We start from the raw sequence: 26,929 nt of genomic DNA, 5'->3' as shown, positions 1-26,929 counted from the left end.
ACTAACAAAAAATTAGATTCAGCAAGCAGGGTAGTTAGTAGCAGGAGAAACAGGTAGCACGATCACGAGTTGACTTAGTGCTCAGAAATGTTCTCAGGATAAATATCAAGGGGTTTATAAAGAATTAGAAAAGTGGGGGTGTATATGAGTGAGTGACATGTTTCTGGCGTGGTCTGCTTCAGGGGAGCCTGCCTGGAGACACTAAGTCTGGCTAGGCCATGTGAATAATGGCCCCTGTGCGAAAGGTACCATTGAAGTGTACGTGGTGTTTGGCAGCTTGGCCGTTCCCATCCTGACAGCCCCCTTGGGATGGCATGGCCACAGCTGCGAACTGCCATTGATATCTGATGGGGGATGGGGAGGGCAAGAGGCATGCAGAAAACACTGCTGAATGGAGCCACACTGTGGATTGCAGGGGCGCGGTCTGAATCAAGGGAGCCAGGAGACACTGGGTCTGGGGAGGCCAGGTGAACAATGGCCCCTGCGCGTAAGATACCTTTGAAGTGTACATGGTGTTTGGCACCTTGCCCGTTCCCACCCCGCCCCACCCTGCCAAGCCAAGTGAGTGTGTCCTTGATTCACTGAAAAATTGAAACAACCATTCATTAAAGTTGATTTGTATTTTATTTTGTTGCTGATGTTGATGGCACAAATGTACTACAAATTGTAAACTTCGGGTTGCAGCACAGTGTGGGAAAATCCCCTGTGCTGACCGCTGTCACTGGGGAATTTCGGCTTGAATGGTGCCAACGACACAGGTGGGTATTACTCGTCGAACGTGGTATCCAAGCCTCCCATGAAGTCACCATGTAAACGCACGATTGGCCACCAGCCTGTACCTCCTGTGGAAGAGAAACATACGAACTCTATTTAAATGAACATAAGTGTACAAACCTTAGTTGAAAATGCAATCGTGTATCCTATGGCATAGTTGCCAGTACAAATGTTACTTCATGGATCAATCAACTTGTGCTTTAAAGTGTAGACACATTACAAAAGTGAACACCCATGCAATCCATAACGTTTGGGGCACAGAGAAATATTGTTTCTTGGTTGTACGTGAAAGACACATAAGATGACCACTATGATTTCCCCAAATCGCGAGAGATGTATTGACCTTCTGAGGTAGGCTGCCCTGAAGTCCTGCAACTCGGTAACGCATACTGGCGGTGTCTCTTCTTCCGATGTGTAGGACAAGCATCCAGAGTTTTCTGTGCAGCAGCAGTTCTCGTCCTCCGTTGGCATGACCTTGCACCGATTGCAGGTACACCAGGTGGAAACGTCTTCCATGCGCCTAGGCTCAGGCTCATGATGCAGTGATTCGTCCTCTCAACTGTTGTCCGATGCCCCATAATTTCTGCATCTTTCTCCTTCAACTAATCCCGCCTCGGAATACTCTGGCTCGTACTGTATTGTTGCCATTATACGACAAAATTAAAATAGTAAGTAATGCAAGTACTAGTATCTGTTTGCATGGGCTACGAGCAACGAAGATAGCTGAACAGAGCAGAAACGGGTCACAGGGTGCACAAAAAAAGACAGTGAAACTATTGAAAATGCACCTCTGATGTTGTCTGTTGAGAAGCAGTCCGTTTATACTGATTGAGGAAAGAGGCGTCCTGCCATTTCCATGGAGACACATCATTAGCTGGCGCACAGAGAACTTTGACACGAGATGTGCATTCGCATTGTGAAATGGGCCGTACCCGTCTAGTGATGTCAGCCTCAGGGGAGGGGGATATGATTTAGTGCTGCAAGGGCAGTTCACCTTAGGGCGATGCAGCAACGGATAGGATTAGCACAAGATGGCTGGGCCCCGCTGCCTGATTTTGCATGTGTAAAAGTGAGGAAAACTAAGCTAAGGTGCATAGGAAATGTTTTTACGATCGATCACAGTTTGCTTAAAACCACATGCCCAAACACTCGGGACAATAATAGTTTTGAGCGCACTATTCCTTTAAATAGTCTACCTGATGCCATAAACCAGTCCTTGTCTTGTCAGTTCATGGCTGGCTCGGAATTATGACCATACAAAGTGTTTGAGGTTCTCAGGCTGGAGTTGACCTTCACACTTGGATTCCTAGCATTTGATGTTCCAAGGAGGTGCCTCTTGCCATCCTGCCAGATTTATAGTCCTTTCATCGAAAACCCAATGCATCGAAAATAAAAGCATTGAAATTCTATATTTTACATTAAAAGTACATATCCATCAAAACTTTTCCATTTAATTAATATGTACTTTTAAATGTAAAAGATAGTATTTCGATGCTTTTATTTTCTACATTAAAACGTTGCATGGAGCTGTCCAGTGCTGAAAGTGTGGCACTGGCCAGCTCCTTGTAACGTTTTTCTTTTTTTTATATTGGAGGGGTCCCCCCCAGCCCTAACCCCTAGCCCCAACCCTAACCCCATCCCTATCCATCGAAATTAACCATCGAAAATTATTCAATGAATATGCTTTTCGATGGAAAGGCAATTCAATGAAATTTGTTCGATGGTATGGATTTCGATGGAAAGACCAGATACCATCCTGCCAGGTTTGGAAATGCCAGCGACTATGCAGCGTTTATGGGACGTTTTTTACTCGAGGCCATATTTGCGGCAACTTGGTAGATGCAATTGCAATTGATCGTGGAACAGCACTTCTGTCTCCTGAGAATGGACTGTACTCTGCAGTTTAAAGAAAGGAGTCCCCGATCTGGCCATCGTACACCAGCATTCATTGGCAACGTTGTGGAAGCTTCCTCATAAGATGGCAGTTTAAAAGCCAGACATATGCCATATGTATCGAAGCCAAGGGATGTGCACTATGAGGATTATGAATCTGGGTAGATATGTTGCGGGTATAAAGGTAATGGCCATGTCATGCACCCTGGGCACACCTGCAGCACTCCATGGAGCTAGGCACAAATAACTTGGTGCAAGATGCAGTTTGCTTGTGCTGCTTCGACCATGATTTGGAAACTCGCACCCCCACCTCCTCCCACATATTCATGTCACAATTCTAAATGGTGGATGTTATGTTTTGGCCATGGGGCGGCAACATGTCCCTAAAGGTTTTTTAGCTACAATATGACTCCATTAAACCAGTTTTGTTGGTGACAGCCGATGAGCAAGAGAGCCAAAAGTTGCAGACTCCTCACCTAGGCACTTGCAATGCTGAGGTTTTGCAGAAACAACGATTGAACACAGCTTACTTAGAGTGACGGATATATATGTTATTCTGTACTATAACATAAGGTGTGTTGTGAGTATGGCGGGGGGTTTGCAACCTGTGGTTTGCCTGCTATTTTGGACTACACCTGGCATAGCCAGGCTGCTTCTATGCCACCTGCACCTTCTCTGCAACTGTCCACCCAATGGGCCACCATTAGCTGGCTGTGCAGAAGGTCTCATGCAGAAGGGATGCAACCAAGTCATTCGGCTGGATTGCCCCTGGGGTGGGACCAAGCCTGATTTGCATATGGTCTTTCCCCTTTTTTTATTGGCTTGGCAGGCGAAGAACAATGGTCTGGAGGGCTGCCCAGAGCAATATCAGAGGATAATGAGTAATTCTAAACCCTCCAGCTCCAGCCATCATCTCTTTTGTGTGTTTCTTTTTTCTTTTTTTTTTTTTTTGTTGTTTTAGCTAATGGCCCCAAGCAATGCCTATGTTATGTTAAAGGTTCTTATACCGCGCACTGTCACCACTTGCTTGGTTCCTTGTAATTCTGCAGATCTATAAAGCAAGGGTAAAGGGGTAGGGGATAAGTTAGCAGGACTGAGTGGGAGTAAAGAGCAAGAGAGCTGTGACATGCTGTTCGCAGCTACAATTTGGTTGACACCGTTCACTGAGCATGGGTGTGTTTTGCGATTGGTAGCCATCAAGTGCTGTTGTGCAAGGCTACTGTGGCTTGTTTAGTTGTGGTGTAGTGAAGTACGTGCCGTTAATTGTGCTGTAAGAGGTATGGTTTTGATTAGTCCAGAGTTTGAGAGGTATATGCAGAAGGATGAGTTTTTATTTTAGTAGGGTTGGTTAGTGGTGGTACCCTATCCTATGCAGTCTGTTTTGATTGGATGTGGCTCGTATTTTTTCCCCCTGTCTTATATTCTGGTATGCTGCACTTAACCCTCCTAAGTTGTGTGCAGGAGAGTGGGTCCTCAATGGGCTATATCTTCCCATCTAGTACACCAGTGTTTCACAATCACCACCCCCAAGGGCTCCTCGAGGTTGGGATGTGTTCCCTGTGGTCAATCTGTTCTGAGATCAGGGCGTGCCTCTATCCCCTTTTTATCTAAGGCGCTCTATCAGTGGTCTAATTAAATCAGACCATCTATCTCCCCTGTTTTCCGTTGACCCTTTATTAGAGACGGGTACCCAGAGGTCTCCTTCCGATTCAGACTGCTTTCTTCTTCCCTGTACTCCACTCCGTTCCGGCGTACTCCCCAGTCCTTCTCAGTGGCGTGATCTATACAAGGTTGTCCATTTGTTTTCGTCCCGTTCAGAGTTGAAGAGCCAGGTTTTTAGAAGTTTTCTGGATTTTAGGTGGTCCTTTTTGGTTTGAATTGATCTGGGGAGAGAGTTCGAAGGTTTTACGGCTAAGCAGGAGAATGCTGATCCACCAAGGTTTTTTCTCATTTATGGTTTAGGTTCCAGACGGATCGCTAGATCTGAGTGTTCTAGTCGGCCGGTAGATGGTGAGTTTCTTTTGTATGACTTCTGCTCCGAGGCCATGGATTTCTCTGTGTTATGCACATAGTCTTGAAGGTGATTTATTTTATGACTGGGATCCAATGTAGCATCCTTAACGCTGGAGTGATGTGATTCCTTTGTGGGAGTATGAGGAGAAGCTGGCACCTGTGTTCTGTACACATTGCAGTTTCTGAGACATCAGCCTCCTCCTGCAGCTCTCTGTGCTGTGGCTGCATTGGTGGAACTCAGCTTTTGTCCCTGCCTCCTTGCTGGCAGGCTGTGCCCCTACGTAAGGCCCAAAGTCTGTCTGGTGCCTGTTGCACTCTACCAACCCAAGGAGCGAGGCATTGGCCTCCTCCTGCAGATCTCCGCGCAGCCACCTACCTTCGGATTGGCTAAAATGCACACACGCATTCTAACGAACCTCTCATAGCACGGACTACGGTCCCCCCAGGGCGCTCATCCTACAGCACTTTGAGACCATACCAATGGGGAAATGGTGCTATACAAATGCCAAATTATATTACATACCTACTGTGCTGGGCCCTGTCTACTGACACACCAGCAGCTGCAATGTGTCTTGCAAACATGGCAGTCACAGAGTAAGATGTGCCTCCCTAAAACAGCGTGCTGGAATCGACATGAATTCCAACAGCCATAGGCTGCCTTTAAAAGCACATGTTTCCAAATACCTTTAACTGCATCTCCTCTTTGCATGGAGTCAGTTATTTGGTTACATATAAATGTAAGCTTTGTATGGTTATATATAACTACGTATGGTAACATTTTCTTTTTAGTAGCGCAGAGCTGAAACATATTTTGTTCTTGCAGGTGCAACGGCAAACGCTCTTTTGGTTGCTAGCTTATCTTGCAGCCATGCATAGCCCAGAATTGAGTACTTGAAGTTGTGGGTGCTTCAGTTTTGGTGCATTTTGTTGCATCTCTTCGGATTGTGTGAGTACCGTATGTTGGAGACGAATCAAAGCTTGTACGCATCTGGTTATTTGCCAAACTGTTGGCATTGCCAATACTTGTTTTCTCAAGCGGGAGCAATAACTGGGCATGGAGGCCTAGGGCGGGCCTTATAAGGCTATAGCCCTATTAGACATGAAAGAGGAGACCTTTCTTCAATAGCCAATATTCAGAGGCTGAAACTTATATCCTGGAATACCAGGGGGTTCTTACATCTTTCACATCCTAGTAATTTAAATCTGGCCGTGTTTGATCTAATTAACCTTCAGGAAACATGGTTGAGGAAGTCGCCAATGTTGGATGGCTTCGACCTGTCTATCGTTCCGGCTGTGAAAGGTGATTTTGGGCATCCATCGGCAGGTTTACTTACTGCAGTGAAATTGGGCAGCACTTTGAAACTCCTGAAATCAGTGTCATCAAGCTTTCTTATACAAGAGAACACGATTGCATGGAAACCTAACCCATCATTGTCAGGTAGTGCCACCTGTTCCAATATCTTGATTATCAATGTTTATTGGAATCCCGTGATGATTTCGGATGAGTCATTTATTGCTTTAATTTCTTCCAGACTGGATGACTTCTAAACAAACCACGAGTCTACATACCTCATTATTTGTGGTGATCTCAATATTCCCGACCTTGTGCAAACGAAACAAGTCCACCTCTGGAACCCAGATGACCCGAAATACACTAGACGCGATAAGTGAAACATTCTTATGAACTCGAGAGCCATGCACCTCATCAACGGCAACACTACGGGGGACGCCCCTGCTAAGACGACTTGGCAAGGCAGGGGTTCTACCTCCATTCTAGATCACATCTATGTGTCTGCAAACTTTCTTCCTTTGGTACAGTTTCCAGATGGTTACCACCCCTCAGAGCGACCGCAATCTCCTTCTCCTAGAATGGCGAACTCCTGGTCTCTCCATTCGAGACTACACGCCAATTGTGGTTGACTCTTGTAATAAGGGTCTCCACTTAAGTATGTCTTCGGCAAGGGTTAGAGCTCTTTCTTCCACGTTCTCTAAAACTACATATACGGTTGAATACTCTCCGTTGTTGGAAGAATTTAGCTTCAACACTACATCTAACGGTTCTGTTGCAAAGTCTGGTCGTCATGCGTTTGACCCACTCTTGGTGGTGAAAAGAAGATGGGTCTGAAAATTGCAGCGGATCGCCAAAAAACCAACTCAACCAAAGCACTTAGCGACGCAAGGTTAGCTCAGCTCGACTATAAAAACTGACTTTGCTCATCCAAGCATCTAAGATACCCGAAAGATGCAGCGGTAATGCTGCGAACTTTGGCGGGTAGAGATCCATGTGCTTTTTGGTTGCTCATCAAATGCAACGAAACCGCCTCAAAGGCAGATCAGTCCAATCCTATTGATGAGGAATCATGGACAAGCCATTATGCCAGGCTCTACACTCCAACCATGGACAGAGGGGCTGAGGGGCCGCTCCTTAATAACTGGGGTTCATGGGAAACAAACCTCAACATCAATGAAATCATGGTCCACATCATGAACTTTAAAATCTCTCGTGCACCGGGCCCCGACGGCCTTACGAACGTTATGCTTCAGGAGCACCCGGAAGACTGTGATGCTTTTATAGTGTTCTTGTTTGGTCAGATTGCTGCAAGTCATCAAATACCAAGTTTGTGGAGGAGGGGGATAGTGGTTCCGATCCACAAAAAAGGGGATCGGAAGGATCCAAAGAACTATCGCCCTGTCACCCTCCTCAACGCCATTGGTAAATTGTTTGGTATGATTCTCCTGGACCATTTCCGCGTCTGGTGCCGGACCATCGACAGCTAGGATCGCTTCCCGTGTGGCTTTGTGAAAGGCCTGGGCACGGACGTCAACATCTTTTTGCTGCAGGTACTGAAAGCGACTGCCCGCAGACAAAAACAAAAAAAATCTACATGGTATTCGTGGACCTTGTGCAGGCATTCGACCCGGTAGGGAGAGGCCTGCTTTGGTCAAAAATGGAAAAGAACTGCCCGTTAGCCATCCTGGAACTCATCAAGAACATGCACTCCGATATCACCTCGATAGTCAGACTAAATCAGGCAGGTCTCCTGTCTAAAGAAATCAAGATTCTGAGAGGGGTAAAACAGGGGTGCCCGATGGCACCAGCCCTCTCTAAATTTTACCTGGAGGACATGCCAGACGCCTTTCATACTATAAGATAATTCCCCCCAAAGATGGGCGGTGTCCACCTCTCGCGATTGCTCTACACTGATGACTTAGTGCTCATCGATCAGACTCTGGTGGGCCTACAGAGGCAACTCGACGCCCTCCATAATTACATCACTCAGAATGGGCTCGAGATTAACAAAGGCAAGACCAAAACCATGAGTTTTGGTACGTCCATTAAAGTTAAAAACCGGTTTTCCTGGCAAATCGGTGGAGAGAAGATCGAGAACGTGGACTCCTTTAAATACCTGGGGGTCTGGCTAAGCAACTTAAAATCAGAATCCCTGTTGTTAGCCCACTCGGTGGGAAAAATGAAGACATTAACCTGCCAGGTGTGTGTAATAAACAAGAAATTCGGGCGCTTTTCTATCCTACCTGTCATCCGATTTTACAAAGCATAGGTCATTCCTATGGTAACTTATGGTGCTGACTCCATGTTGTCCATTGAGACCCTTTCTGGACTCGCCTTGAGGGGATCTTTTAGAAGCAAGTTCTCAGGGATCCAAAATCTATCCCGATTGCCATTCTCTGTCGAGAACTGGGTCTCCCTTCACTGAGATGTTCAGTTACCTGGAACAGACTGGCTTTATTTGGCAAATGCTTCTCCTCATCAAGATCCTCAATTCTAGATCTGATCTATAACGAAACAAAACAATATTGGAACCCAATCTTGCAGGACTGGTCCATGACCAGTTGTATGAATGTCATTGGCAGTCGACTTGAACAACTTTTGACTAACCCAAATGGAGTGAAAGCAAAACTGACTGGATTCAAACTTTGCAAGTGGTTTCCAAGTGCCAACTTGTGACGCATCTGCCTTTGGATGGTTGGAAATTGAACAGCGTGTGCCCTTACCTGAGACAATTTCCAGATAAGCAAGTAAGGGACACATTTCTTCGAGCCCGGCTGAACTTGTACTCCACGCACGAGATCCAGGCAATACATGGCTTGTCGAAAGGCAATAAATGCGGGTTTTGCAGAAATACTGATGAGACCGAAACATTGATGCACATTGTTACAAGATGTCCTGGGCTGAGAGACCTTCGTACCACCTATTTCAGACATCTCTTTTCGGACCATTATAGCATCCGATCCTCTCGCCTGGTGGCCATTGGTGATTGATGGTTCAAAACTCGGGCATGGAATAGCTCTGGTTCAATTTCTCGACTATCTTTCGAAACTGGTACAGCAAGCTGATTTGATTTGATTCGACCTGATTTAATTTGTTTTGTTCTTTTTCTTCTCCTTGTTTCTTTTTTCTGGTCATAACTGAGATATATTGCTAAAAAATTGTTTACAATTTAAACGCAATAAACAAATAAAATAAATAAGGGTATAGCCGTCCATTTAGGGGGAATCCCCTCCAGCTCTCGGAGAAAAGCAGGATTTTCTACATAAAAAACAGCTTGTGGGCTGCTCCATTTACCGTTGGCCCCAGAGCGGAGACCGCAGTTTTTAACAAATAACCTCCGGAATCAAACTAGTGTCACCCTGCTGGGACACACCAAGGCCAGCCATTATCTGGATGGAAAACTATAGGTAATTAAAAGCGTAATTTACAAAATGGTGTCTTGTTACTTTTTTTTCTAGGAAATAATTACTTTACACTTAAAGGTATGTAATGAACACTGAAACATGTAATGTTATTACAGTAAGAATAACTGTTTATGGAATACTTTACACTTTAAATTACTTTTGAATGCGGATCAGCACGAAAAAAATGCTTTCTATTATGCGTTATAGTTTCAAAATGAAAGTGTTTTACACACACAGGTGTCATTTCATCACTTTTTTCGTATGGCACCCCACAAAATAAATGCTTGCATAAAAATCATTACTACCCCACAAGTTTTGATGTAATTTAGTGACAGTGGATTTTTTATGGGGTTACAATTTGCACTCGTTTTTCATACCTTTCAAAGTTGCACACTGTTTAAAGGTTTGAAATTTGTATTTGTACTCTTTCCAATCAATCTATTGTCTGACCTTTAACCCGTGGTACACATATACGTCACACTATTGATTTCCGATGGGTGCGTTCTTATGGTGGGACGTACCATATTTTATAGACCGTAAAAAGGCTTGTCTGTGGGCACTAAAACATAACTTATTCTTGGGTGCATACATACCCAGGCTTGCATGTAACACGCATCATTGCCCACTTGACACATCTGCGTACAACAGGGGTATTCCTTGTGCACTTCACTTGCGCCCCATACTTTGTACAGTTAAGCATCTTGCATGCTCCAGCATGTACATTCACTGAAGCAGTTTTTCAGCATTCCTATGATGTGAGCATTCCAATGTGAAGCTGGGGTGATGGCTACCTCCATCTTCACATTGAAGTTGTTCTAGAACTACCCTGCTTTGGGCTGGCCCAGCTACTAGGCACAACACATCCGACTCATTATTTTGCCAACAGCGATGCTGGCTCCTCTCCTGGAGGTCCAGTGCCCACTGGCAATCATCGTGCAGGCATCCTCTGCCTACCCCATTAGGGATTGTCAAGCCCACTACTTTGCTAAAGAAATGCTACCACACGTTCTTTCTCGACAGGCAAAGTTTTATACCACGTTTTAAGTGTTCATGTGTCTTGTATCAATTAACCATTATATTCCACAGGTGTTCAGTGTGTACATGTTTGCAGGAAATGATCTTAGTTTTGCACATTGAATTCGTTATGAACGTGACTCTGTGCAAAATTAATTGTACCAGAATAATGATCTTAGGTCTCCATCATCAATTATAACATGTCCACCAAAACTTCCAGAGCAGTAGATGTCATTGGGCAGTTTTTACATTTCTTCTAATGTTTTTTCTTTTGTAAGGACGCCCTTTATTGAAGACATGCATTTCTCGTCCCTTAGGTGAAGTTGTGAATGCCGGTGATGCCCTGTGTGAGATTGAAACAGACAAAGCTGTGGTTACCATGGAATCCAGTGATGACGGCATACTGGCCAAAATCATGGTATGCGTTTGTGGTTTTTCTCTTCTTGTCTTCATGTCGTGGCCAGTCTCCCCATAGCACTTGGGAAAACCACATCTACCATAAATTAATTTGTACACAGGGCCAGCCCTAGGCTTTGCGGGGCCCTGGGCGGCAAAAGATGTATGGGGCCCCCTTATTTGTATCACAGAAAAAGATGCCACAAAATTAGTCATTAATACCTAAGGGGATCAAATAAACTGACATTCATGTTTTGAATTTTATCTGTTAATATTACATATGTGTTGATATTAGGAGCAAGGCTTATTTTGGAGTAGCTGACAGAGGGAGCTGAATCTTTTGTAGAGATGGGTACCTTAAGAGAAGGTATTGTAATTGGGAAGAGCAGGACAGAGTAATGAAGATCACCAGTAAGTAATACAAGCATACCAAATATGACTGTATGTTCCAAGGATGTAAGTGCAGGGATTGGTCTCGGGCCACACAGGACAAAGAGCCTTTGCTGCAGGATTACCTTGTAGTACAAGGTTCGAAAGAGAAAACAAAACCACAGCAAACTCACAGCAATCTCAGAGCCTTTCTGGAAACACTCCGCTTCAAGCAAATAGTGTATAGACCCACCCACGGTGTTGGGCACACCTTGGACCCAATTCTCTGCAAAGACTGACTCTGGACCACCGCCCCACCGGTACCGATCATATGGAGTGATCACCGCCTGATCCCATTCACAGTCAAACTCCCAATCTGTATATTGCCTGGAAACGCAACAAAAGAAATAGGAAGAGGCTTGATCTGGAATCCCTTGCAGAACTGATGTTATCACCCAAACCAAACCTCCCCCAGCTAAAAAAAAAAAAAATGACCCATGACTCAGCGAAAAAAGCAAAAAAAGAACATCGACTGGATCACAGAGGCTCTAGACCAATTAGCAACATCAAAACCCTTCTAAGCCACCACGAACAAAAGGGAAGCAAGATGGTTCACTGAAGAACTTGGGGAACTCAGAAAAACAAACCGCAAACTTGAAAAACTATGGAGAAACCAATCGGACAAAATTAAAAACTGACCGCTCCTCAGATTGTACAATTTAGCAGTCCTTAAAGCAAAAAAAAAAGACTATGCCACAAGAATCCAATCAGCAATAAATTCACAAAAATAACTATTCAAAATCATCCAAAAAATCAAAACCCAACATCTTGCAACAAAGACCAGCAAGGTCCCTATGTGACAACATCACTAACCACCGAAGAACAAAAATAGAAACAATTTAAGAAACCATTGACGCAAGACACGAATACTCAACCACCAATATTCAACATACCACCAACGTCAGCGACACTCGTCCGATTGGAACCCATAGATGAAGAAGATTTCACCACACTAAGACACCAACCTAGCCGGATCCCCCAGTGACCTATGCCCACCAGGCATCTTCAAAGAAATCCTCAACCACAGAACCCCAGCATTTTAATTTTGACTACTGATGAACCTTTCCCTAAACACACGACTGGTACCTAAAACCTTCAAATCACCACACATCAAGCCCCTCCAAAAAAAAGAAACGGTTAGTGCGGAAGACCCCACCAACTGCAGACCTGTATCAAAACTACCCTACCAGGCGAAATTATTGGAGAACCAGATCTACTAAATCCTACTGAACCACGTAGAAACCAACGGAACACTAGACCACTCGCAAGTCTGCTTCAGACCCATGAGAGGAACGGAATCAGTACTTATGTCCATATGGAATGACCTAAAAAACGAATGCAGACAACACCTGCTATCCTACTACTGGACATATCAGCTGCCTTCAACACAATCGGACCCATAACACTAATCCGGAGACTAGAGGAATGCGGCATAAAAGTCTCTGCTCTACAATGGCTAAAATCTTTCCTCACTAGCCGAACTGAAAGAATTTACCTACCACCATTTACTTCTAACACCACCATCATCATTTCCTCTGGCATGCCACAAGGTTCTAGCCTCTCCCCACTCCTCTTCAACATATACATTCCCCCTTGATGAAACTCATTGGAACCCACAGACTGACCGCTTACAACTAAGCAGATGATACCCAACGCATCTTAAAAATAACTTCAACCCAAGACCCAAACACCCTGAAAAAATGCCTCACTGACATACACATCTGAATGACCATCAACTATCTCAAACTAAAAACCTGACCAAAACAGAAATTATGAACCCCCCCCCCCCCCTCCACCAGAGCATAACGCAACAAACACACAATGGAACTGGCCACCAGGCATGGAACCCTAGTGAAAACATCTGCTGTGATAAAAAAAAAAAAACGGGAATACTCTTAAACAGACTCTCACTAGAACCACAAGTCCACGCAATAGCAAAGAAATGCTTCTACCACCTGCGATTAATTAGAGGGATCCTCCCCGATCTCTCCTTCCCACACAGAATCCTTGCAGTCATCTCCTTAGTATTATCATGAATAGACTACGTGAATAGTCTCTAGCTTGGAATGCCAGAACTGCTCACCAAAAAACTCCAGCGCATCCAAAATACTGCAGCAAGGATATTCCCAAGATTAAACGCAAGAGTCCACATCACACCAGTCCTACACTGGCTCTCAGTAAAAATACACGTTAACTTCAAAGCCCTCTGTATCGCTCATAAATCACTACTCACACAAGTAGATACATTCCTCCAAACCTAAATCAACTGCTAGCAACCTGGAAGAAACCTAAAATCAAGTAACAACCTCCAAATCGAAACTAAACACTCCATAAAAAGGAAATTTGGAGGAACCACATTCTCCTGTCTAATAGCAAATCTATGTAATGCAATCTCAAAGGAGATAGGAATGACAGAGAGGATCACCTTACCTTCAGGAAACGACTGAAAACCTGGCTATGAACTCACTGAGATTAGCTCAACAACGTGCACATCACTCAATATCACTGCAGTCCCAAGACAAGGGACAGTGCGGATCCTGTAACCAACAATAAACAACCACATTGTACTAACCACCCCTGCTTCTTGCTCCTCGTCAACATACCCGCTCATACCTCACATGAACTAACAGGCAAGCCTTACCACACACAAAACACAACCCTCACACATCTGCCATAAGAACAAAATCCTGAAAACAAACAACCCAGACACTGGACGTTGCCCCACCAGACACAATCCCATTGTGCACAATCCAAACACACTCAGTAATCCAGCATGCACAGATGCCAGTTTCTCCTGATTGTACAGGTAGCAACATACGTGCACAGCCTCTATCCTATCCCTCTTCCCTCACTGACCTATCCAACCCACTTTCTTACAGAGCCACGTGAGCCCCTAAGACCATGCAAATGGTAGCGGTGTGTGGTATAAATCAACTTAACATAACTTGGTTACTCAGAAGGCACTGAGGCAGTCCAAGTAAGCAATTCCACAGGTCTTCAAATGTTATCAATAGGGCTCAAGTCCCAAAAAAGTTTGGGACGTGCATTAACAAACACACATGGACTGCACGTATGTTAAAGTGAAATAGGCAAATGTAATTCAACTGCCACTTTCTAATATAAGAAAATGCACAATACAAATGAGAATTGTCCATCAAAAAATGAATAATACCTCAACAATTACCAACTAGCAGAGATTTTCCCATAACACTGCAGGCAAAGTATAAAAGGTGAGCACCTTTTAATCCTAAAATATATATTGAAATATTCCATGGAAAGCAAAATGCTAGTACAAAACGTGTGCTTTGAAGACACTTTCATGTGGTTGTGTGCCATGAGTGTTTGAGGACCTGGATTCGAACCCTGGTGGGCGAACACTTGAGCAAACCAGCTTTTTTTGCATACAGGCCTCAACAAAACCCAATGGGGACGATGCCCACACTGTGAAAAAAGTAGGCGAATGCTGTGAACGCACATTCACCCTCAACTTGTACCCTGAAAATCCGCACTGGACCCGGAACAACATCTTGCAATCTCTTTCCACATCCATGGTCCACGTAAATCATCACAACCAATGTGCCCTCTGATCTTTCCCCCAGACGTTTAGCTTTCAACAATAGTCTGTTTTTTAAAGAGGACTTGAAAAGTACACACACCATCATTAAAGTACTCCAGAAAAATCGGAATCCTTATAGAAATATGTTGAGCAAAAAGAGTACACCTTTTATTTTCACCCCATCTTGAAGACTACAAATACCAGAATGTAATTCCATAAAATGTTTTAAAAAATGGCTGTAGGGTGTCATACAACACCTAAAGACGCATAACAAAAGTTGATGTGAAAAGGTAACCTGGCTGTTCTTAAGCGTTTGACAAAAGCTTTATATTATGCGAGTGAAATTGACATTCTGCAAAAGCGAACCCATAAAAACTAGCGAGCTAATTCACAACTCTTTTGTGAACAGATTTGAATTGTGTTCAAAGAAGACAGATTTGTGCGGCAAAGCCGTTTTTTTGCATATGCTTTCAGAAGAAAATGCCCCTTTTGAACGCCTTGTCCAAAACAAAGTTTCTCAAAAGGACCATTGCTTAAAATAAATAGCGTGATATGTCAAAACTGTAAGCGCCACGGTTCTGATGGGCTCCTAGGGAGGTGGGGGCGCAGGGAGCTATTGGTCTCTAGAAGAGCGTCACAGAGTTGGGAGCCGACAGCACGGCCTCGCTAAAATGGACACAAAAAAGAGCCCTGTGCCTAAAAGCAGCACAACCTCCACTAAAAGCTATTTGAATTACTACTTATATTCGCGATAGCTGGTGGCACGGGGCAATAGTACGGACTGGCCAAGCTTCGGGGCTGCCCTGTTTGTAATTTATTTTCTTATTTTTCATTTTACGATACGTAAATTACTTATTGCTTGTTTTAGTTTCCAGTGAGATAGAGTTGCATGTTATGAATTCCTCAGACCTTTTGATGAGGGTGAAAATGTATTTATTTTACTGCCTTTCTCTAAGCCTTTAAGGGTATCTTTTTAAAAAAAATAAAAACAATGATTTACTGAGCATTACCTACAGGCGATCAAAAGCACGGTCTACTGAACCACAGAGAATTGTCTTCAACTGTACCGCGGGTAACAGATTGTGCAAAAACATGTCATTACACAGTTGCCACTTTTCTTTAACATATACTCTTTATTAAATGTATTAAATAACCAAAGTCAAATTGGTCAATCTCTGGTGATGTTTCATAATGGATAAACGGCACCCGATGGTCCTTTGTTAGCACCCATTTCAAAACGTTACTAAGAAAAAAGAAAACATAAATAAACAGGACTAAATTCTAAATCAAATATTTCAAACCAGCGAAGTTGATATCTGTAAAGAGAGACAATACCTCTACAAATATTCTTTCTGTAAGCGTCTTAAATAGGACCACATCATTGTAATGAGGCGATATGCCCGAGGTGGTGGGCCGACCCTGTAGGTAATGGCCCGCCACCCAAGTTAAAGGGGTGGCGGAGCCGTTAACGAAGGGGTTGGCAAGCCACTGAAAGGCATATCGTCATTGGCACCCATTTAGTTCCCTACACGGGTGCTATTGGTGTCTTTTTTTTGTATTTTTAAATTTAGAAAACAGATCTTCCCTATACAGCACAGCCCGGCGCAGTGCAGAGCTGGTGTGCTGGAAGTCTGTTTTGAAAATGTTGATATCATTATCATTGAAAAATAACTTCGCGGACAACAGCACTGCACGGCACCACGCCGTGCTGTAAAGGTAAAAAAAAAATCGAATGAAAAAAGACAACTTTTAGCAACCGTGAAAGAAACTAGACCGGTGCTAAAATGAGGGCAAAGGTGGAGCGGGGAAGCGAAGGCGCCTCTGGATAACCATAATGCTCGGAATGCCGGCTTGTACTGTATAATATAGCCTGCATTCCAAGCATCTTGATTGGTCAGCACCCTCTCCCAGGGTGCTAATGGTCACTCGAATGGAGTGTTCCATTATTCTGCTCTGCAGAAAAGAGCTTTACGCCGCCAGGCTGCTAACTATATGACCAGCGCTATAGGAACTGTAATGCTAAATTGAGTGTTCTTGTCCCAGAGACGTTGTTAGGTTTTTTTCATTTACTAATCAGATCTCACTTAGAGCTACTTGTCGAAGTGTTGCTTGATGAAAGTATTGTAATTTGTAAGGATCGAATTCAGAAGTGTTTCTTGGAAACATTTTAACTGGAAATGAATACAGCTAGGCTATTTGAGCCCAACCCGATTCCATCGGACCTACAGCCCTTGATGGCTTCTCTTAAATAAATTAGAAGTTCAGTTTTATCCTAATGGACAACATATGGACTGACATGGATGGTGTATCAGCGGACTCTGTTCTGCCTAAAAATAGGACATTTACATTTTTTAACAATTCCATTGGGTGCCTTAAGCAGAAAATGTGTGTTCGCTGAAGCAGGTATGCTATTTTTATCCAGCAGAACTCGTTTCAAAGCATCTTGCGCATCAATGAATGTTGAAACATATGATTATCTTTTAAGCATTGGCCGCTGCCTAATGAATGAATCACTTGTCAATTGTCGGTGGAATTTGCCATGTGTTATATTTTTTTTAAATAACAAGTATTCACCGGGAAGGAGCCAGTAGCATTTTTTGGGAACATTGCTTGTGCTCTTTTTTGTGAAGTGCCAAGTGACGAATCCCGAGATGCCATAACTTCTCCCCGAGGGGGATCCCCTTCCCATGAGTCTGCTACCATGTAGTCCCCCTGGTGGTGGTGCTCAGCGGGAAGATCTCATGGGGCGAGACAGCCTCTCTGGGGATAAGGGAGGACATCTCAGAAGAATGCGGTATTATAACTGCACAACTACCTCCATATATCCTCGTATCCCACCTCCATGTATGACTGGGAGCTGCACACCTACTGAGATGAGGAAGAGTAGGGATAACTTTACAGGAGCTTATTTAGTAAGTATTGATAGGAGGATGAGGTGCAGACCAATGTAGAGTCCTGAGAACTCGAAGAAGCATTCTAGCTGTCATTGCTCATTCAACATTAAAAGAGGGGAAGATGCCAGTGAGTCTGGAGGATGTCCAACGTGGAATTGAGGCTGCTTCTGACAGTTACGCATGCAAAGGAGCTGAGGCGTCCCTGTCCGTGCCTTGGCAGACCAAGGAACTGGAAGAGTGGAGGTCCAGATGGAAGCTGTAACCGGACCGTGCGGTTGTAGCAATACGTGCACAAACCGCAGCACTGCAGAGCCGCTGCACACGTCGCAGAAGTGGCACAAGAACGTGAGAAGCAAACAAGAAGTCGAAGCACACAACCAACGGAGAAGAAACAGGCAGAGTTCAAGAAGGTACATGGACTGTAAGGATCGACAAAAGGGGCAAGAGAAACCTCAAACCCAGGGTCAAGGAGAATATCTTAACCAATTGGCCATATGATCATACCTGGCAGGAGAGTGAACCAGGTATACCATGAACAAAATACAGAGGAGAAAATGGGGTTGGGGACCTGCTATCTGAGGAAGAGATCCTCACTAGCTGCCTTCTTAGTGACAGTACTTGGTAGGTGAGTGAACCAGGTCCGCCTAAATGAAGCCCTAAAGAAACCTAGGTCTGGGACCCGCACCCACAAGTTTATACATGTGAGAGGCCAGGGGAGTGTAGGCATTTCCCCCTTGCTGTTGTGAACTGTGAAAGTAAAAGCCAAGAGAGTGTGAGAACAAAGCCAAGAGTGTGAGAACAAAGCCAAGGAAGGCCAGTTGAAGGGAGTCATTTCGAATGGATTGTGTCCTCCCATGTATTCCTCATCTTTGATATATTTCTAAGTCTGTGTGCAGCTTCGGAAACATTTTTTTATATTATCGGGCGTTGTCGAGTCATGTCATATTGCCATCAGATCAGTGAATAAACAAAAAAATGCTTTTTTGCCTTCCCTTCGCTGCTGTGTTTATAGATGTTCTAAAAAGAAAGTCTGTATTTGTCAAATAGTACTGTTGGGTAATAACCATACCTGTGGTAAAAAGGTTGAGCCATGTCCTATGTTTTGCTTGTCTTTTTGTAATTAACCCAAAGGAAAGCTTTCACACACGCTTCCCGCTGCAAAACCTCTGCATAGAAGGTCTCTGAATGAAGAGACCCTCTCTGAACCGGCATCCGATCTGCAAATCACAGCAGCTTTGGCGTCTGTGCTTTCCTTCAACTTCTGCTTCAACTGCAGCGTGCAATTATTGCAATCCCTTCACCTCCCACTACTGCTCCTTATGGGCCTGCACCTTAGGGGGGTCTTTTATACTTCCTAAGCTCCTGCAGGTGTCGTCCCAGTACTTTGAGCATTGTGAAAATTACCCTTTCCTTTCAGTGTCTCAATTTTACAGTAAGACATTAAGATGGTAGGGTCTTAAGGGAAGTTATTAAAGGTTTTTTCCCATTCCTCCTGACCTACTTACCTCCCCATGTGATCCTACCGCAGAACACCCCTACTATCCCCCCGGAAAGGGATGATTAAAGGATTTGATGCCTTAGGGAAGAGGGTATTTTCCACAGCAGCATTGCCCTGAAAAACTTGTGGGACATAATAGCTTTGGCAGTGGAGCATATCCCCAAAGGGAAGGAGAAGAGCAGGTTTTCTAAACCTGGTAAAAGATGGCAAAGATGCCATGTGCCAGTCTCCAGTCTGGACTAGACTCTGCAGATTCTGTAAGCAGAGCAATGGTGGCGAGTATTGTCGCCAGAAAATGTGCATGGCTGAGGAAGTCTGGTTTTGCACCTGATGTTCAATCATTGGACATTCCTTTTGATGGCTCCCAGCATTTCGGCTCCAAGGCCAATGAGAACCTTGAAAGATTATAAGCATCCAAAGCAGCAGCAAAGTCACTGGTAGCATCTATACGCCAGCCTCAACAAACACAAGGGTCTTCCCACAGTTGGAGGGGTCGGCCTTTTCATTTCTATTCCTCAATTGCAAGAGGAAGAGGCCAGCTTGTACAGAGCCTTCAGAGAAGGGCAACCTGCGGTTCACAAGTGCGTGGAGGAAAAACTCCCCTCTCGCCCTCTTCTTCTTTCATCAGCAACAACCCCCAAACCCTTTGGAGTTCTTGTTTCACAGGACTGTAGTGGGTGACAGCCTGACTCAGTATTTGTAGAGTTGACGGGGCATAACCTTGGATGCTTGGGCACTGCAGTGGCCCACAGCTGCTGCCTCCCTTTCTTAAGAAGACCCCCAGATAGTCCTTGAGGAAGCCAATCCTTGAAATATCCGTATCTGCTCCTCCTCCAGAAGATCTTAACCCTTGTCTGGGCCTATGGCCCCTGTCTAACGTGATCCTCAATCCCCCAAATGTGCTGTTATCTAGATGCCCTATAGACCCCCTGGTTCTCCTCTCTTTGAAGAGAGAGATATGCATTAAAAAGGCGCTGATACCATTGATTATGGATCCATAGTTAAGAGCACTGGTTTCGGATCGAAGAAACCTCATCATCACAAATGTGTATAAACCTGGAAAGACCGGAGTCGAGAGAAGCCCTTCAGAATAAAGTTTTGGCCTGGCTTCACTCTAAAATTGGGCGCAGATGCATTAGAACCCAGGATTTTAGACTTCTTCAGAGGGTTCAAATTACCGAGTGGTACTCGATAAACAACACAGATTGTATTGTCATTGGCTGCGGTCATAGTAATCTCCTGTCCTCCTTGAGTTGCAGCAAATTGGGAAATCTGCCATCTACCACTAGCACCAAGAATCAAGATTGGTACTCTCCTTATTTTCTAATCCTGAAGAAGGATGGAGCATTGCGACCCATCTTGGACTTGAGATGCTTCAACAAGTTCCTCGAAAAGGACAAGTTCAAGATTTTTACTCTTTCACAGATCCTTCAGGCCCTTCGACGTCAGGTTTGGTTGGTGTCATTGGACCTTCAGGATGCTAACTTTCACGTGCCAATTCATCCCAAACACAGAAAGTACTTGAGGTTCGCCATTGGCGGTTCTCACTATCCGTTTCAGGTTCTGCCATTCGGGTTTACCTCTGCTCCAAGGGTTTTCACCAAGCTCATGGCGTCGGTGGCAGCAAGTGTAAAGAGGGAGGAGACTTGCACCTACCCATACCTGGACGATTGGCTCAGAGCTTGTTCTCCTGAACAGGCTCAGGATCATCTCAGTCACTTCCTCCACAGACTGGGCTTCTCCCTGAATTTCAAGAAGTCCCACTTGAAACCATCTCAGAAGCTTCAGTTTATCGGTCCTGGATTCATCCTCTGGGAAACGCGCACACCCCAATTTGAGGGCTCAACATATTTTGCAGATGGTCCAAACATAGTGCCCAGTATCTTCTGGCCTTCGAATTTGAGGTTGCTCGGCCTCATGGCATCCTGCATTTTCCTGGTGCCAGAAGCCTGTTTTAGAATGAGGTCCTATAAATGGGCACTCAGATCCTAGTGGTCACAGTTCTCCGGCAGAATTCAGGTACCGAACAAGGTCACACAGGATCTCCTGTGGTGGGCCTATCAGGAGAATGCAATGAAAGGAGAACCTTTTGTCAACCATTGCCAGAGGACAATTGTGACAGATGCCTCCCTCACAGGCTGGGGAGCTGACATGAACAGTCTCTCAATCGGCAGTCGTTGGTCTTCATCAGAGTCAAAACTTTGCATAAATCTTTTAGAGCTGAGAGGAATCGGACTAACGCTAATATCTTTTCTGCCTTTTGTACGGGGGAAGACTGTCCTGATAATGACGGACAATACCGTGGCCATGTATTACCTCAACTAATGAAGGGGTTGTAATGCTCACTTGGTATCCACGGGGACGTCACTCAGCCTGTTCTGACCTCTTACGACCTCGAACCCTTCCCTGGAGTCTACTCTACTGGAGACTGGGCCTGAAACACAGGACTGGTAGAGTATAACTCCCTATTGTCTCTGTGTGCTTGAACCCCTTCTTCCCCCGGGTACAACCCATCCCTTTGATCCACAGCTCACCTTGTTTTCTTGGAAGGTGTGCTCTCCATCCTGCTTTCAGAGCAGGGGTGCGTTGATTGATGCGGGCTCGTTGCTGCCTAGTTACTTCACTGGCAAGAGTCCGATAGATAAGTATGAGTTTTTTTAACAGTTCTCCAACTTCGTTCCTTTCCTTCCTTAGATGATGGCCGGCGTCCAGGGATGGCGACGTGCTGCTGAGATGAGTAGCGCTGAAGGTGAGAGCGCGATGCGACCCTTTTGCATTTGTATTGAACTGAGTTCTTTTTCTGTGTCTTTTGGGTGCCACAACGTTTTCAGCGTGGATGCCGGTTATGAAGAAGAAATGCGGGGAGTAAGCGCGGTATGCCTAGAGTGTCTTTTCCCTCTTGCAGATGGATGAGAAGTTCCGGAGACAGAGTTCCCCCAGAGCGGCTGGAATTCAGGTAAGCGTTTGAAGCGCGTACAGACTTTAAAAATAAGCGAAGATTTGCTGAATGCTTTACTAATGCCTCTCTTCTGTTCTTTAACCTTTTCCTTAGGAAGCGTGTGCCAGGATGGGAATGACACCGCCGAAGATGCCCGCAGAACAGAAGAAGCGAAGAATGATGGGCAGAAGCGCCGCAAGGTAAGGCTGTTCCTAACGGTGTTCTTGCAGGAGCTGAGCACAGTAGAAAGATGCAGGCCTACTGGAGACCGATCTGAACACGGTGAGTGTCACGCTGCAGGTGCAGAAAACACAAAGCATGTTTCTCAGCCTGGGCATGGCTTAAATAGTCTCTGGGTATCTCAGGTGTCTCTGGGCTGAACCACACCCAAAAGACTAGACTGCACATGCAGTTCCGGGACCGAAATATGTGGGGGCATCCATCTTGTCCTCATCAATGCACTACAAGTCCAATCCCCAATGTTATCCTATGGGAGTGAGTGAGTCTGGTGCGACAATCGCCAAGTCTGACTCCAAGTAAGTCTTTGGAGGGATGGAGAGGCCTTTGAGGGCCATGTAGGTGATCGTGTTCTGGCTCCAGCCTGACATCTTGGAGGGCTGGGGACATGAGGGGCAGGAATCATGACAGGGGTGTAGGGTCACTGTCACTATTCAGAGAGGCAATGCAGCTCTGGTCTTGGGCACTACGAGAAGGAATCTCTGCTGGCAGTTCACCTAGCCAGAGATGAAAACATAGCAGATGTTCTGAGCAGGCAGAGCACGGTCTCCCACGATGGGAGTTAGCTCAGGAAGTCCTTCTAGGGATCTTCGCCCTTTGGGGAACACCTAAAATGGATCTGTTCATGTCCAGTGTCAAAAGAAAGTGCAACCTATTCTGCTCCAGAGTTTCCTCAGAGAGGAGTGCTAAGGGACGTGTTTGAAGTGGAAAGGGAATTTCGACTACTTTACGCGTTCCTACCATTCCCTATCATTCTCATGTCATCAGGAGGTTGACGTTCGGGAAATCCATGATCCTGATTGCGCTCTGGATTGGGCCAGGAGAACGTGGTACTAGGACCTTCTACAGATGGCAATCTGCCCTCCCATTCGTCTTCCACAAAGAGAGGATTGCTCTTGCAAGATGGCGGTTTCCTTCATCCAGAAATCAGTACTCTGAACTTTCACGCCCGGTTTTTGAAAGGGTAAAATACAAAGATTGGGACCTTCTAGAAGATGTAATAGAGGTGTTGCTTTCAACCAGAAGGCCAGCAACAAAATCTCTATATAGCTGCCATTGAAATAACTTCTGCAGCTGGTGCAGGGAATAATCGTATTGATCCTTTTACATGGAAAACCACTTCTGTACTAGCATTCTTTCTACATCTGGCCAATCAGGGGCTTCAGGCTTCCACGGTAAACTGTTATCTAGCAGCGCTTTCTATTTTTAAGCGTTCGCCGGATCAGGTTTCCTATTTCAAAATCCCTATAGTAATTCAGTTCCTAAAAGGACAAAAGAATATCTTTCCACCAGTCCCATTTATTGTACCGGTATGGGATTTGAATTTGGTGTTAAGGTATCTAATGCGAACACCTTTTAAACACTTGAATTCTTGTCCACTCAGAATGTTAACCCGTAAGACTATTTTTCTAACGACGATTGCATCAGCCCGCAGAGTAAGCTAGCTTTAGGCCTGCTCTTCCAAGCCACCCTTTACTACCTTTTTGAAGGATAAGGTGGTTCTGAGAGTACGTACTTCTTTCTTGCCAAAAGTAGCATCAGATTTCCATTTAGTTTAAAAGATTGTGTTGCCTGCCTTTTACCCACTTCCTCATCCCTCGAAGGAGGAGGAGAGATTGCATCGCTTAGACCCAAAGAGAGCCTGAAGCTGCTAAATTAATATGTCCAAAATTGGGCAAGATGACCAGCTCTTGGTGGGCTATTCAGGTCACAAATTGGAGCAAGCCGTCACCAAGCAAATCATCTCTCGCTGGATAATTTTATGCTTTTCTGAATGCTATACCCTGCCTGGCAAAGATCTGCCCAATGGTTTAAGAGCGTATTCCACCAAAGTAGTTGCTACTTCTTCAGGGAGGGGTGCCCATACAGGACAATTGCAGTGCTGCATCTTGGTAACTTTGCACACTTTCAGCAAACACTATTTCCTGAATTCTATGTCCAGGCATGATGCAGGATTTGGCATGGCTGTGCTTCACAACATCAATCAGCAATACATTCTCTTTTTTTCCACCTCCTTTTACATACTGCTTTGGGAATCTATCAAAGATGAGGAATACGTGGGAGGAACATCCCGTTGAAAACATTTACAGAGGTAAGTAATTTGTTCTTTGCTGGCATTGTGAAACCAAGTGACGAGAGCCCAGGGGAAGGAAGTCACCCCCCACCCCTGGCTTTGTGTGGGGAAAACTCTGAGAGCCAGACATCAGAAGAAGGGAGTCATTACAAGGAGGATCCAAGCAGTGATCCAGGGGAAGGGCATCATTCCCCCTGGGGGAAGTAATGAACTTTTGATGCAAAGCCAGCCATCCTTTGTTTTAAAGTATTGACGTCAGAGGAACAGAGTCCTTCCTCCTGGTGAGAGAATTGCAAACAGAATTGTGCCATTCAGTCCAGGAAAAGGCAGTCCTTCTCCTGGACCAAGAACATTGGTACAACTTTAGTTTAGTTATAAGTGTAAGGGACAGGGATAGGGACGTTTGACACAGGACAGTGGACTTTTATTGTTGCAACATCCTGACAGACCCATTAGCACTTTTAGTTGAGGCAGGGAAACCTCTCATTGATGTTGGGAAAGGTAGGTTTTCCCTATATTTTGATATTTAATAAAACTCTATAGCAATCACTATGCCACCTGTCAGGCTCCTCCTTCTGCACCATTCCAACACAACACACTATTTCTTACTTGCCAAGAGTCAATTATCACTAGCCAACGGCTATTGTCAAGCACACGTTTTGAGCTCTGATTATGATATTTGAGACCATCATAATGATACCATTCCGACGCATCAAACTGCACTGGCTCCCGCTTCAAGTACCCATCCTCTTCAAACACTGCTGTGTCATCTACAAGGCTGTTGCTCTGAAGTCCCTTGGCCACCTCGCTGAGAAACTCAGCATCTCTGGAACCCTGCAATCCACCACATGTAAGGACATGTGTTGACTATAACTCCACTGACGCATGAAGGAAGAAACCAGAACGCAGGCCTTCTATGTCCACACCCCCAGACTCTGGAAACTTCTCCCCTTCAACACCAGTCTCCCTCCCACCCCACCCCACCCCCCCCCCCCAAACCTCCCCTTGCAGCTGCATTTTATGAATGCTCTTAAGACCCTCCTCTTCAAGGAATGACTCCTTCCTAACACCTAGGTCCACACCCCATCCACTCCCCAACTAACCTGAGATTGGGAGACCTGCCCCACCCTATTTCCTCCACTAGTTGCTTGCCAATCCATTGCTGCCAAATTGTCCTACCTTTCCCTCAACTTTCGCTACATGCTCTCTTGTATCTTTGGCTCGGTCATTGTGCTCTTCCCCCTATGAATTGTATGATTTGTGAAGTGCTCCATTGCTTCACAAAGCTAGTTCTGCACTCAATAAATACCCTAATAACATAATAAAAGCGGAAAAACTCAGTTTTTATTCACCATTTCTAATAAAAGTTCTTCACGCCACAAATGAAACATTAGAATTCCCTCCCACATCACTTCTTCTCAAGTATCAGTTTAACAATAGCCTTGATGTTTTTGCATTTTATTTGTATTTATTTGATAGGTTGGGTGAGCACTTCTACCATTTGTGCCATACAAAGGACAAAATTAAAGATGGCAGTCAGTCCCTAAACAGAGTGCCTTTATTATAGATACAGTGTTGTATTGGTGAGAGTGAACCAGGTATTGAAGGGGAAATGTATTGATACCTGGGGGACATTTGTTAACTAGCGACGTACATACATATGGTATGCATTTAGGCAACGAGTCGTCATTTCCATGAGCAGATTTTACTTATGCACATTTGTTTTGTTTCTGGGTAGGGCAGGTAGAGAGGGTATTGGGTGAATTTAAGGCTGCCTCATAGCATGCCCCTAGGTGGAGCTTGAGGCTGGTCTTGAATAGTTCCATAGATTTGATTGCTTTGATGGTAGCAGAGCGTATATTCCCTTGAAGGAGGGCAGAAAAGACGAGCGGGCGGTGGCTTGGGGGACCTCAAAGTTGTTCAGAGTTTATTTGTGGAAAGCCCAATGTTGAGAGTAGAGCGACAGATGCAGTCAGGAGGTATTGAACTAGGCCGCAGATACGTATGGGTGGTGATTTTGTTTTCAAAGCATATGGCATTTTATGCCATAGGTATCCCGAAGTGGGGTAGAATATAGGTAGATTTCACAACTGTCCACAGAACACTCAAATGCTCAGAACCAGTTCAAGGGTTTTTATTTCAATTTTTGGCCAGGCTCCATAGCCATCATGCGCCCTCTTTTCTAAACACACTAATACCAACCTAACCCAGGCATCCCTACTTCCTAGGTTATTATATACTGAATGTTTCTCCTTGCTGTGTTGATTCTGCCTTATGTTAGAAGCCGATTATCTAAAAGCCAGTTCCTTGTATATCTAACCTCCCCATGGATGGTGATGCACTCATTCACTAATACCTGCCTACCTTCACTGTAAAATTCCCACGACTTTGGCTAATAATAACATAACTCAAAAATGAGAATTTAGCAAACCAATTTGTTATCAGACATGAAAATGTTAGTTTAATACAGATTGTATAAACACCATAGTTATAACTTGTAAATGTCCAACCATGCATT

At 44.7% G+C, this 26,929-nt stretch overlaps 1 protein-coding gene across 1 annotated transcript in view; it reads left to right on the top strand.

Annotated features, from left to right (window-relative positions):
• The window catches only part of PDHX (pyruvate dehydrogenase complex component X), a 1,431,343-nt gene that overhangs the window by 680,229 nt on the left and 724,185 nt on the right, over positions 1–26,929 (top strand). The window contains exon 3 of the mRNA XM_069623364.1: positions 10,707–10,807. Within this exon, the coding sequence (XP_069479465.1) occupies positions 10,707–10,807 (101 nt within the window). The remainder of the gene's footprint in view (positions 1–10,706; positions 10,808–26,929) is intronic.

Source organism: Ambystoma mexicanum, chromosome 11 (assembly GCF_040938575.1).
Source record: "Ambystoma mexicanum isolate Mex_15411 chromosome 11, UKY_AmexF1_1, whole genome shotgun sequence".
Lineage (NCBI taxonomy): Eukaryota > Metazoa > Chordata > Amphibia > Caudata > Ambystomatidae > Ambystoma > Ambystoma mexicanum.
Note: the sequence above shows the minus strand (reverse complement) of the source record. Positions and strands in the feature narration are given on the sequence as shown.